Genomic DNA, 14,254 nt, shown 5'->3' with positions numbered 1-14,254 from the left:
TGGATAAATACCCAGAAGTGGGATTGTTGGATCATACGATGGTTCTATTTAAAATTTTTTTCTTTTTGAGGAACTTCCATACTGTTTTCCATAGTGGCTGCACAATTTGCAGTCCCATCAATGTCAACAGATTCTCTTCTCCACATCCTCACCAACGCATATCTTTTTTTTCCTTTTTTTTTTTTTTTTTGATAACCATCTCATCAGGTATAAGGTGATAACTCATTGTAGTTTTGGTTTGCATTTGATGACTAGTTGTTCTATATGAATCTTAGGGTTGTATTTTCTATTTATGTAAAAGTATATCTTTAGGCTTTAATAGGGATTGCATTAAGGTATATATCACTCTGGCTAGTTTGACATTTAAACAATATTAAATAGGGCAGCCCGGGTGGCTCAGCAGTTTAGCGCCGCCTTCAGTCCAGGGCACGATCCCGGAGACCCGGGATCGAGTCCCACGTCAGGTTCCTTGCATGGAGCCTGCTTCTCCCTCTGCCTGTGTCTCTGCCTCTCTCTGTCTCTGTCTCTATGAATAAATAAATAAAATCTTAAAACAAAACAATATTAAATATTAATTATTCCTGTTTTAATCTTTATTATTTCCTTTATTCTGCTAACTTTGGGCTTAGTTTGTTCTTCATTTACTAGTTACTTTAGATTTAAAGTTAGGTTGTTTATTTGAGTCATCTTTTTCTTTTTAGATTTATTTATTTATTTGCAGGGGAGGTGCAGAGGAAGAGGATCTTCAAGCAGACTCCCCACTAAACAAGAAGCCCTACACAGGGCTTGATCGGAGGACCTATGAGATCATGATCTGAGCTGAAACCAAGAGTCCAATGCTTAAGTGACTGAGCCACCCACGCACCCCCATTCTTCTTTTTTATGTAGATATTTATACCTATAAATTAACTTCATAGTACTGCTGTTGCTGTACCATATAAGTTTTGGTATTGTTGTGCTTTCACTTTATTTTTAATTTTCCTTTTGCTTTTGTCTGTGACCTAATGGTAGTTAAAGAGTATGTTAGTTCCCCTGTATTTCTGAGTTTTCCTAATTTCTATTTGTTATTGATTTCCAGTTTTCTTCCAGTGTGGTCAGAAAAGATATTTGGAATGATTTAAGTCTTAAATTTGTTAAGACTTATTTGTGACCTTGCATGTTGAACCAGCCCCCCATCCTGTGGTTATCTAGGTGCTCAAAAATTACCTCATTAGGGGCATCTGGGTGGCCCTTCTGGTTAAGCACCTGACTTTGGCTCACATCACGATCTCAGAATTTTGGGATGGAGCCCCACAGCAGGTTCCCTGCCCAGCAGGGAGTCTGCTTGTCCCTCTCCCCATTCATGCTCTGTCTCTTTAATAAATAAATGAAATCTTTTAAAAAATTACATCATTGACATAAACTCAGATGTGATTGAAAGGGGCTTGTTATGAGTAATAAAAAACACTGCCTTCATAGTTATTACTCTGAAGCTATTACAGGAACTGGGAATTAAAGACCAGATACTATAACAAAAGATGTTCCCATTGCTCTTATTGATTAGGAAATGACAAAAATTTTAGGAATTCTGTACTAGGAATGGACCAAATATATATTTCTTAATATAAATCACAATAACCACAGAGCTTAAAAAGAACATGTATTCTACTGCTACTGAGTGGAAATATTCTGCATATGCTTGTTAGGTCCATATAGGTCTATAGTCATTATTTCCCCCTCCAAATATGTTGCAGTGTGGCTCTCATGAATCCCACCCAAATAGGACAAAAGAAATGTGTTAAGTGTTAATGATACATGAAACTCAAGTAATTTTTTCCAAGACGAAATTTTGTAAATTAATGTTAGGAAAAGCGGTATGTGTGTACGTATATATGTATGATTTATTTTTTGCTCTTTAGGAATGCTAAAAAGTTTGGGAAAAAATATTGCTTAGGAAATACCTAATCAATTGGTTTTCAACTCTTTGAAGAGGAGATGAATGAATTTGACAGTTTTCAAGCATAAGAATACTAAATGAGTAAAAGTAGATGCTTGTGTTCTCCTAGACCAGGCCAAAATGGAATGGATTTAAATCATAAAATCAAAGATTTAAGTTTAGATACAAGAATGGTTTTATAAATGAGCTGTGAACAAGATTACTTTCCAAAGGACACTGGTAGGTGTCATTTCTAGACTATTGAAAAAGGTATTGGGAGAATTATCTTTCAGGTATGGTTTTGAGGGAAGAAATTTTTTTTTAATGAATTAAGCAAACTTTTACTGAAGCTTAAATTATGGTACAGAAATACATTCCAACTAATTTAAATCCAACACCATGAAGAAATTATAGCACTCAAATTTTCTCTTCTCTATCATACAGTCTAGGATTAATTTTTATTACTACTCAATCTACAGTTTTAATATTTCTAGGCTTTATTTCATACAAATTTGTGCAGTTTTAAAAAATTAGAAATCTTAAATCTATTAGAAACAAAAATCAGACTTTAAGCCAATAAAGAGCATAGAAGAAATTTCCTTGTTTTGTGGTTCTAACTTGGGGACAATACTACTCACCAAATGCTGTCCAATGTACTAAAAAGAAGTACGTTATAGCCTAATCCACTTTGTAACTTTGTGGGGTCTGTTTTCATTACACGGAGAATTATATCCACTCCTTCAGTTCCGAACATTTCCTAAGGGATTTAAAATTATTTTTGAAATAAATAATCTCACCCTTTCCTGTTTCATCCTGTCCCCTAAAACTTTTTCTACCAGGTAAATAGAACAACATTGCTAGTTTCATACAATTTTTTTTAATTTGCTTTCTTTCAGGAATTTAAGACGAAGTACTATAAAGCTAATCATTTTAAGATACAGCATCAATCAATATGCTAGCTTAATGTCCCTTTATATTTTTTGTTTATTCTCTTAAAAAAAAATCCATAAGCTTACCCCATGATTTTCTTCTACATTATCAGTAAATGTAGTCCACTATCCTGTCAGGTGAATACTAGCTAGCAAAAGCGAAATGGAGGCTAAAATTCTATTGTGGAAGACTTTTAAAATATTACCAAGAGGAGAAATAAACACATAAATGGTGGTTAAAACCCCTAATAATTACTGGTTAATATTACTGGTTAATATTTGTCACTTACCAATTTCCTTCCTCACTGTTTTGTTCAGCTCTGGTACCCAGTAAAGCAGGACTATGACTATTCTTTCAGAAGAACATAGGCACAGGAGGACAGAATATAAGGAAAAGTTGCATCAAAGTTGAGAGCGAGGTATGCATTTACTGTTCTTGTTGCCTCTCGCTAAAATTCTCTATTGGAAACTTTGATTTAAAATGTTTATCTTTGCAGTTCTGCCTTTTGCTATTTAAATTAACAATCTTGGATGGAGATTCAGAGCTTGTTACAGAGTTTAAAAAGACCAAAGGGAATTAAGCCCTTTTTCTAACTTTTAGTTCTAGGTAGAACTTAGGTTGCCAGTTTCTTAAAAGCATATACCTACTTATTTAACATTAATTGCACTTCCAGGTATTTATCTAGGAGAAATGAAAGCATTATGTCCACAGAAACACTACTATAAATATGTTCACTGAAGGTTTATACATAATAGTCCCAAGTGGAAACAATCTGTGTTTATTAATAGGGAAATGGAGAAAAATTGTGGGTATATTAAATCAATGAAATACTACTTGGCAATAAAAAGGAATGAATTGCTGATTCATTCCTGCAAATATGTGGATATATTTCAGGAATATGATGATGACAGGACCAGATATAAAAGAATAAATCACATTTAGATATGATTCAAATAAAGTAAAAGAATAGGCAATACTAACTTATGGGGATAGAAATCAGGATAGTGGTTACCTGAAAGTAAGTAGGGGGATGGCTGCTAAGGGGCATGAAAGAATTTCATATGGAATAACAATAGTCTGATTGGTTGGTTGATTGATTGGTTTTTAAAGATTTATTTATTCATGAGAGACACAGAGAGAGAGAGGCAGAGACATAGGCAAAGGCAGAAGCAGTCCCATAGGCAGAGGGAGCCTGATGCAGGACTCAATCCCAGGACCCCGGGATCACGATCTGAGCCAAAGGCAGATGCTTAACCACTGAGCCACCCAGTTGCCCCACAATAGACTTTTAATTGAGATATTGGTTAAATGTGTGTATATATTTGTATATATTCATCTGAACCTATCATAATATATACTTAAGATATATATACTTTATATAATTATATTCTTCTTATAACAGTTCATCATGTTAGGTAATTGGGAGATCTGAAAAAAACTTTGATTCACGGGCATACATACCTTCCTAGGAATATGATGTTCACAAAGACTGGATAAAATAAGTAATATATCAGATTGAATTTCCAAAACAATGACTTCTTCTTTGTCATCAGACTGGCTTATTGTATTTTTAAAAACTCCTGGTGTGAAAAAAATTGAAAGAATGTAAACTTAGTGGACATTGTAATTTTTACTTTGATCAGTTACTGTTTTGAAATCCCTTCTTTACAAAAAAAAAAAAAAGAAAGCCCTTCTTATAAAATTTCAGTTAGAGAAACTATTTTAAAAGGGGCTATTTTAATTGCATAGTTATGTAGAGGATGTAGACAGAAGGTGATAAATGGATTCTTTGAGCTCTGAATACAATCAGTAGCCCCATATATTTATATAGCATTTCTAGTACAGAACTAATGGAGTGTTATTACAAGATGCCCTATAACCTGATACTCTGCCCAGCAAACAAAACTATTTATAGAAATATGCAGAGTGTCATGAGGCAGAGATGAGTGCCATTGCAAATATATGACTTAAATACCTGATCACAGCTTTCTCATCTCCTCATGGTTAATGGTCAATTTTAGGCAAAGGTGGAAGACCTCTCTAAGTATGTGTTCTCTTCCTGTTACTTCTTTCTGCATCCTCTCCTTATGTCTACCTGGAGGTGTCTTCAATAACTTTAGGTAGCAGTATTCCCATGTCCTTTGAAATCTCTCCCTAGCTTCTAATAAAAATTAGACTGGAAAAGAGCCAATTACACTGATGGAATGACAGTCACAATAAAATTTTGCTTCAAAAAGGAATTTTTCTTCAAGCTTTAAAACGAGGAACAAAAGTCATCGCTTCTCTGCTAAAGGGGTCATTGGCATTAGCAGGAAGGGGTGGATTTCTGTTCCAAAGTAAGAGAGTCATGGAAATCACAACTTATTTCCATAGCTGGCCCTAAAGGGATGATCCTTGGTCCTGTTAGGATGAATGACAGGGGCAACATCAGTCCCTAGTGGGACTAGTCGAGCACGGTGCAGGCATGTCACTTTCTCTGTTGTCTGTAACACGTTATGTTGATATTGAATTATTTCCTTCATATTTCATTATCCTTTAGCTGCCTTTACTCTACCCTTGTTCTATTCTAAGTCATCTGATAAATTTCTTTTGGATTCCTTTTTCTAAAAAAGCACTATATACATGACTTCTTTGATCAAAACCGCTACTGGCTCTGCATGTCTAAAGAGCATGCTGTTCAAAACTTTCTAGCTTGGCTCCTGACTAGACATATTATATCTCATATTACTTGTTTTCATAAAACATTTTTCCAATTTCTATTTTTAACTATTTTTAAATTGAAGTATAGATGATACATGTCTTCGTAAACAGACTTCATTTAAGCTAGTTCTGAACACATTATTATACATATTTTAACACGATGTGTCTGCTTATGCTGTTCCCTTGCTTTAAAGACCATCTCCTCTTTTCCTCTCAAAACTAGCTTTACCCTCACATCCAAGCTCAATAAAGGTAATTGTCAAAATTACCTAGCCTTAAAAACTGCTGAAAACTCTTAGTTTCTGTAGTATTTACTCTCTGTATTACTCATTAGAGGCCTTACTAATGGTGTAGGGTAACACATGCTATCTTTCTTTGATATACATCTTTTTTTGTCCTCATCAAAGGCAAGGTCCACAGTGTCCTGTTGTATACATGTTTGTGATCCCAGTGCCCCCATGGCATGAAGGGTATTATAAACATTTGCATTTACAGTGCATTTACTATTTGTTGAGCAAACTATTTGTTAAGTCCTCTGTTAGATTGTGTAAGTGACAGGAGGCCACTGCCTCTAAGAACTCACATGATAAAGAGCAGATTCTTTCCAGTTAAAGGGAAAAAATCCCAAGAAGAAGAGAATCCTTCTGTATTTGTTTTCCCTTTTCTCTACCCCACCTCCTACCTGGACTCTTACCTGGATATATGAAATATTGTATTTTCTGGACTCCATCCAGTTAGGTTGGAACCTTAACACTGAATTCTGTACAATGGAGTGTGCATGGAAGTGATAAAATCTACAGGTTTGGTTATCCTGAGTAAACTCATCAAGAAAATGTTTTTGCTCAGTACCCTTTTCAATACCCTTATTTTAAAGGGAACCATTATTTTAATATTTTTAATTAAAAAAATTAAATATACTTTATTTAAATTCAGTGTCCCAACATATAGTATAACACCCAGTGCTCATCCTATTAAAGGGGACCACTCCACTCCATCAATGATGAAAAAGTACTTTAACATGTAGAAGAGCTTTTGAGTAGGTGTTTATAATTAATTGACATCCAGTAAATTATCTGTTACTCATGAGGCAATCACTGAATTTGATTATGACCAAAATAGATCTTTTCAAAGTCAGGAAGGTTAGGGCCAGAAGACTACTTATTTTTTAGTTAACAAAAACTATAAAGCTTTTGTTTAGGGCTTCTGAATTTTATTCCAAGCTCACATGTATATATTTTGGGGATAAGGTTATTCAATATAGTCAATTCTAAGTTGAAAATCAAGGATATCCTACTATAATATAACAGAAAAGAATCTTCTGTGTACATTTCTGTATATACCAGCACATACCATGTTCTGGTATGTCAGATGCATCAGAAAATGTGATGTTATCCTCTTTTAAATGACTTCAAAAGCCTGGCCAAAAAAGTGGTGATCTTATTATAAGAAAAATGAAGGTGATAGTAGCCCGTTTTAAAAAAAAGGTAATCCCAAATGAACTTGTATGTCAAGTGAGTAAAGAGATGTTTATAGAATGAGCGATCATGATGTTTTAGTAAAGACAAACTGATTTATAGCAATGATATGAAACAAAAATCAAGAGAATATTCAGGTGTTTCTGAGCTAAAAAGACAATAAATTTGTAAAAAACATTTAAAATAAAACCTCTAATTTATAAATATTCTACTTTCATAAGTACACAAACATGTTTTACCTATCAGTTGCTGAATTGTTCCTTTTTCACAAAGATCATTGTTTATAGTCTCATCCTCAAGGTAGACCATGGCTCTCAAGAGTCTTAAACTATAACGCATCTGGGCAAACTTGTTGCCACGGCCACCTGTACCATGAAAACTATTACCATGACTAAAGAAGGGATCTGTGGAGAAATATTAACAATTTAACAATTTACATTATGAAATTTAAAATATAAGGCATTTCAAATAAATCAGATACCTTATGTATCTACCCTTAAGTTTAAACAGATGCTAAAATTTTGTCATATTTGCTTTTTTTTTTTTTGAAGAGTAAATATTATCCTTTCCCCTTCTTCTATTCCCAGAATAGGAATATGCTTTAAAATTTTACTCAAATGTATCATAGTGTATCTTTTGTAACTTGCTACTGTTATTCAACACTATGTTTTTTAAAGTATTTACATTGTCACAAGCAGATCTAAATCATTTAATTACTTTCAGCATTCATTTTGTTTGTTTTAGAGGGCAGGGAGCAGAGGGAGAGGGAGAGAGAGAGAGAGAATCTTAAGCAGGCTTCATGCCCAGCACAGAGCCTGATGTGAGGCTCAATTTTACAATCCTAAGATCATGACCTGAGCTGAAAGCAAGAGTCAGATGCTTAACAGACTGAGCCGCTAAGGTGCCCCTGAGTAATCGTTTTATAAATAAATCACAGTTTATCCATTCACTAGTACAAACTGCTACAGTGAACATTCTTTTTTTTTTTTTTTTTTTTTTTTTACAGTGAACATTCTGGTACAATGAACATTCTGGTTTATATCTTCTTATTCCCACTGAGAAAGGTTTTGCCCATGTGATACCAGAATCATATAAGGTACACTCACATTGAATTTTTTTTTTTTTAAGATTTTATTTATTTAACACCGTGAACAAGCACAAGCAGGGGGAGTGGCAGGAAAAGGGAGAGGGAGAAGCAGGTTCCCCCCTGAGTAGGGAGCCCGGATGCATGTCTTGATCCCAGGACCCCAGGATCATGACCTGAGCTTAAGGCAGACACTCAACTGGCTGAGTCACCCAGGTGCCCCTCTCACACTGAATTTTACTAAAGTTCTTAAATTGCTTCCCAAAATGGTTATATGGATAGAATGTACAAGACTAATAGATTTTTTTCCCAGTCTGTTAAATGGGAAATTACAATTCATTTCCCATTTAATATAGTCAATTCTAAGTTGAAAGTCAAGGATATCCTATTCAGTCTGTTACATGGGAAATGACAGTTGTTATCTTAATTTGCATTTCTCTGATTACCAATAAGGTTGAACATCTTTTAATTTTTTTTTTTAATTTGAGATTTTGTCTGTAACTTGACAGTCCCTATTCTTTGTCTTCTTATTTGTGGGGTTATTTTCTTTTAGAATTCTTTATGAGCCTGGATCCTAATCCTTTAGTCACAGGGACAGAAATGTATTCTCTTGATTTGTAGATTGCTATTTTATTCAGATTTAGTCATACAGGCATTTCTAAATTTTACATTATTAAATGTATTAATCTTCTGTATACCTTAAGCTCTTCTTGTCTTTATTAAAAGTCTTTTCCTGGGAACCCTAGGTGGCTCAGCGGTTGAGCATCTGCCTTAGGCTCAGGGTGTGCTCTAGGGTCCTGGGATTGAGTCCTGCTTTGGGCTCCTCACAGGGAACCTGCTTCTCCCTCTGCCTGTGTCTCTGCCTCTCTTTGTGTGTATCTCATGAATAAATAAATAAAATTTTTGTGTGTATCTCTTAATAAATAAATAAAATCTTAAAATCTTAAACTTAAAAAAAAGTTTTTTTCCCTACCCTGTTATCATAAAGATATTTTCCCATGTTTTCTTCTAAGATTTTTTTTTCTTCTTCTAAGATTTTTACAGCTTAACTTTTCATATTTAGAGATTTAATTCATTTTGCACTTGATTTTTTTTAACAAGGTGAAAGAACCTTATTTTTATTTTCATTGAAAGCAATATAATCAAAATTAGTGAAAGGGAATAAAGGGAAAGGAGAGAGGATGAGTGAAAATATCAGTGAGGGTGACATGAGAGACACCTAACTGGGAAACGAACAAGGGGTAGTGGAAAGGGAGGTGGGTGGAGGGTTGGGGTGACTGGGTGATGGGCACTGAGGGGGGCACTTGGCAGGATGAGCACTGGGTGTTATGCTAAATGTTGGGAAATTGAACTCCAATAAAAAAATTTAAAAAAAACCAGAAAGCAATATTATCTCCGTTAATGCCAACCTCCCACATGTTCTATTTCATTGGTCTATTCCTTGTCTTATACCATACAGTTTAAATTATTATAGCTTATGGTAGGTCTTGATAAACAGCATAGCGAGTTCTCCTTTCTTTACAATAATATGCCTTTTTTAAAAAGGTTCTTTTAAGAAGCCTTATATTTAAAGCTAAAAAAAAAAAAGTTACAAAAAATACTGTTCTGAGTATTGTGTATGAGTTAAAAATGTAGGTTCTGGGGCTAGGCTGCCTGTACTCAATCCTGGATCTGACACTTCCTGTGTGACCAAGAACATGTTATTTAACTTTTTTGATTGAGTTCTACCCATCTGAACAACAGAGACAGTAATAGTACCTTCGACCCCTGGATTTGTTATGAGGACTAAATGAGTTAATAATTTAAGATGTTTAAGGCCTATCATAGTAGGTACTCAATAACTGTTAGCTATCAGACTTCCTCATGTTAGGCAGCATTTTCCTCTTTTACTTTATAGTCTTTTGTAAACATAAATAATATTAAGGATAGACAGAAGAATTGTTTTATTTAATGCACAGCAGTTTAATAAGAAAAATTTAGTTAACTCCACATATTAGAAACTAAACAATAAAAGAAATCAGCTATAATTTTTTTTCCTTCCCCATGGATATGATTTTCTTGATCTACTGAAAATGTATCGTACAAAATTATTTCCAAAGCAAAATTACTACCAGAAAAGATTGCAGTGTCTCCCTTATAAACATTAAAAAAAAACAACAACAAAAAACACCATCTTATTTCCTAAGAATGATGAGAATTGAAATAAAATATTTGTACAAATTGGTAGTCTGCTAATTTGGTAGACTACATGTGTAATCATTACTTCTGGCTGGGGATTTTAAGCTCCATGAAGGTAGGGATTTTATTTATTTTGAATATAAATGTATTAACACAATATCTAGTACCTACTACACATCAACAAATATCTGCTGAATGCATAGTTAAAAATATTTCCAGGACTTAGTATAATTGTTGGATAAGCCTAATGATACAAAAATTTAAATCAGGTTTTATGAATGAACTTTTTTTACTGAGAGGTATGCCTCAACTATAGTTATATTTACCAATGTATCTGCCTTTAAAGGAAATCTCAGATTTTTTTCCTGAAAAGCAACATGTAAATACTTGAAAATCATAGGAAACCAGATCTATAGTTTTATTATTTTTTGCTTAATTTTATTATTCTATACATATATTGAGAGTTCAGTTGAAATATATAAATTACAATTTTGATGGGCACCTGAGTGGTTCAGTTGTTGAGCCTCTGCCTTTGGGGGGATAGCTCAGTGGTAGAGCATTTGACTAGAATTTTGACAGGTGTGACTCACCTTCACTCTCACACCATTCTAGAAATGCAAGGACTCGAGCATTTCCCTGACACAGCATATATTCTTCTGTTAATAAAGGAGCCACTGATGACAAAGTGGCAATTGCATGCAGTTGTAATTCTTCATACTGTGCTGCAGACCATTCAATTATTTTGTGTTTCTCAGGCTTTTTAACATAGGTAAACAAAGCCAAAATAACTTTGCCATCAATTAATAGCTATGAGAAAGGGCAAAAAGTACTTTGTTAGAAACCCAATTAAAACAATTTTATTTAATCTAAGAATATTTAATGATTTCCAATGTAATGTTTTATTATGTTCATTTAAAAAATATTCCTTCCTAAAGATCTCTACATTAAGTACCAAAACTAAAACAAAACAAAAACAAAAAACAACCAGTTGGCTATGACCCCCTCTCTAGGATATGCACTTTCCAAATGACAATAATATAAATGAGTGTTAATTTTTTTGTCTATGCTGCTTATATATGTAATCTAGCTCCTGCTTATGATCAAACCACAAAAACAGAAAATTTGGAGCAAATAAACTGCTGGCATTTCTCTCTTCCCTTCATTTTTTGAAAAAAAATTCTTCACAGACTCTTGTATACTACAAAAAAAAAATCAATTTTATCCAAAATGACGACTATGGCTGATTTTTAAGCACTTGCAACAGAAATTATACAAATATTCTACAAGTAGTACACATATTATCACTACTATTATTGGGCAACAAACATATGACATAAAAAAAAATCAGTTGATTCTACTGCTTACATAGTGCTTTAAGAAGCTCACCATAGTCTTTATGCCATTTGACTCTGTTGTCAACTAAAATTGGTTTATAGACTGCAGTGTACATTTTGTTTCCATAGCTATCATTTTAATAGTTATATAATGCTCCACTGTTCTAATAAAAACATATTTCAAGGGGTGATATCTGGCATTTCAAGGAGTGATATCTGGCATAAAATACATTTAGGTTCTGTAGGTACATATTTTTAAAAAAATATTTATTCATGAGAAACAGAGAGAGAGAGGCAGAGACAGAGGCAGAGGGAAAAGCAGGCTCCATGCAGAGAGCCTGACGTGGGACTGGATCCCGGGTCTCCAGGATCACGCCCTGGGCTGAAAGTGGCGCTAAACCGCTGAGCCACCCGGGGCTGCCCAAGGTACATATTTTTGATGTAAATAATGTTATCATTGTAAAGACAATTTTTCTTTCTCTGAGAATGTTTTAACATGTATATATGTATGTGTACTCCTCAAAATGATATTTCCAAAAAATTCTGAGCTATTTTAACCCTCATAATTCCATGAGGTAGCTGTTACTCATTCTGAAACTAAGATATCTGCAATTTACAGAAATGAAACAGCAATTCTATTCAGAATCACAGTGCTGGAAAATGACATTTCATTTGGCCTGACTAAAGCCTTAACCACAACCTGGTCAGAGGTAGACTATTAGGCTGGATGGCCCTGTATGGATTTTCTTTCATTTTATATTTTCTTACTCAGGAGATCTAAACACATAAATCTCTAAGGCTCTCCTGCTTTTATTTGGTTTATGTGGTTTAAATTTCGGTAAATTCACTGTTAATTAACCAGATAAGCAAAAAAATTTTAGGGTGACATTCTGGCCAATAAGAGTTATATTCTCTGGTAAACATAGGAGTTGATGAAAGATTTGCAGTCATGACTTTTAAAGTTATATTACAAAGTGAGACACTTGGGCAACCCTGGTGGCTCAGCGGTTTAGCGCCTGCCTTCAGCCAGGGATGTGATCCTGGAGTTCCGGGATCGAGTCCCACATCAGGCTCCCGGCATGGAGCCTGCTTCTCCCTCTGCCTGTGTCTCTGCCTCTCTCTCTCTCTCTGTGTCTCTCATGAATAAATAAATGAAATCTTAAAAAAAATAAAGTTAAAAACAAAACAAAGTGAGACTTTAGCTTTTATTTTGGTTATTTTTTTACCTGTATAGTAGGTAGATCTTTACATAAGATCACAATTATATTGAAAAGCAATTTCTTCAACTCAAAATCTTCATAGGAATTAGAAAACTTAAGACCTTTTACCAAAGGATTTTGACTTTTAACTGTGAGGGGGGAAAAAAAGGAAATAAATGCTAAAATAATGTATAAAACTCATCAAGATAATCATAGGTTGAAAGTTTTATGGTTTTTACCTTCATTGAAGGTTGCAAATAGAATCAAATCCCTCGTAAAGCCACATTCCTAATATAAATACACAGAAAGATGATTTAATTAGATAGAAATTACAGATGCCTATATATACCTAATATTTACCTATCTTTTTCAGATTCTCCTTGTTATTCATTTGAATTCATAAAGTACTAATAATAGAAAGGGATGAAAGCAAGAAACATATAGCCAGATAAACTTGTTATTTATTTAATATAAACTTCTGTTGGTTCTAAGAAATATTTTTACATTATCTTATGAATATTTTATAAGATGCTGTTTAAAATTTGGTAAGAACCCAAAATGTATTAAGACTACAGATTACTTATGTAATTCATTATCCGTTCCTTTAAGTGGCAAAATAAGGGAGAAAGATACAGTTATTTTTGACAGCTTTTCTTCTTAAACACTCTTGCTTCTCACTTGACCCCAACCACTCTCATTAATGTGAAAGTTTTAGTCAAGAGGTAACAGTTCCTACTTAACACGAAAAGCCCTGAAGAATAACCAGAATTGCAAACATTTCAACATGAGGGAACTCATTCTTGACAGAAATATCCTATTTGAATTTATAGGGGCAAATGCCTAGGCTTTTGAGCTTACAGTGTTACATTCCTATGCTTTAGAATCCATATGGTTTCTTTAAATGTGAAGATGTTATTTGACTACTAAAATTCACCTGAATGTTTGCAAGGATGCTAATGAAAATTTATTAACTAATCAGGGGCTTCCAGAGAAACATACAGGTCTACCCACACATTGCAGCCTTAACTAGAAAGCTAGATAGGATTGTTGCCCTATTTACACATTATAAATTCTATGATTGTTCTTTGTTGGGATGATTTGATGACCACTGATATGGGGTTGAGGCCTTCATTCACAAATTTCCTTTAAATACAACTTAGAAAGTTTTTTGGCTGATATGTGAATATCATAGCCAAAGATCTCTCCTCGGAGATGTCAATCATTCAGTGATTTTTACATTATAAAATATGGGGAGGCTGAGCTTCTGGGATGACTGAGTAGCTCCTATAAGAAACCTGCCTGCAAGTAACAATTATAAACTCTGAGCAAAATATAAAAACAACTGTTTTTATGACTCAAACAAAGCAGATACTAGAAAGGAGTCAGAACTTTGAAGGAGATGGCACTGACTGAGTTTCCCTTTTTTAAAAATGGCTTTT

At 34.0% G+C, this 14,254-nt stretch overlaps 1 protein-coding gene and 1 long non-coding RNA gene across 9 annotated transcripts in view; one reads left to right on the top strand and one right to left on the bottom strand.

Moving 5' to 3' along the window:
• Window positions 1-14,254, bottom strand: part of CFAP69 (cilia and flagella associated protein 69) — a 56,586-nt gene that overhangs the window by 12,067 nt on the left and 30,265 nt on the right. For 7 of the 8 annotated variants that reach the window (XR_007401985.1, XR_007401984.1, XM_025471424.3 and 4 more), the window contains 6 exons: window positions 13,055-13,103; window positions 12,843-12,964; window positions 10,873-11,089; window positions 7,260-7,424; window positions 4,307-4,425; window positions 2,554-2,672 (listed from right to left, as the gene is read on the bottom strand). Coding sequence is in view for 6 of the 8 variants with exons in the window: in XM_025471424.3 (XP_025327209.3) it covers window positions 2,554-2,672; window positions 4,307-4,425; window positions 7,260-7,424; window positions 10,873-11,089; window positions 12,843-12,964; window positions 13,055-13,103 (791 nt within the window). In the remaining 2 variants the exon portion in view is untranslated. The remainder of the gene's footprint in view (window positions 1-2,553; window positions 2,673-4,306; window positions 4,426-7,259; window positions 7,425-10,872; window positions 11,090-12,842; window positions 12,965-13,054; window positions 13,104-14,254) is intronic. The other variant, XM_049093536.1, reaches the window with a different exon arrangement.
• Window positions 1-14,254, top strand: part of LOC125752459 (uncharacterized) — a 49,591-nt gene that overhangs the window by 10,987 nt on the left and 24,350 nt on the right. The window contains exon 2 of the long non-coding RNA XR_007401988.1: window positions 3,163-3,263. This is a non-coding gene — a long non-coding RNA (uncharacterized LOC125752459). The remainder of the gene's footprint in view (window positions 1-3,162; window positions 3,264-14,254) is intronic.

Source organism: Canis lupus, chromosome 14 (genome assembly GCF_003254725.2).
Source record: "Canis lupus dingo isolate Sandy chromosome 14, ASM325472v2, whole genome shotgun sequence".
NCBI lineage: Eukaryota > Metazoa > Chordata > Mammalia > Carnivora > Canidae > Canis > Canis lupus.
Note: the sequence above shows the minus strand (reverse complement) of the source record. Positions and strands in the feature narration are given on the sequence as shown.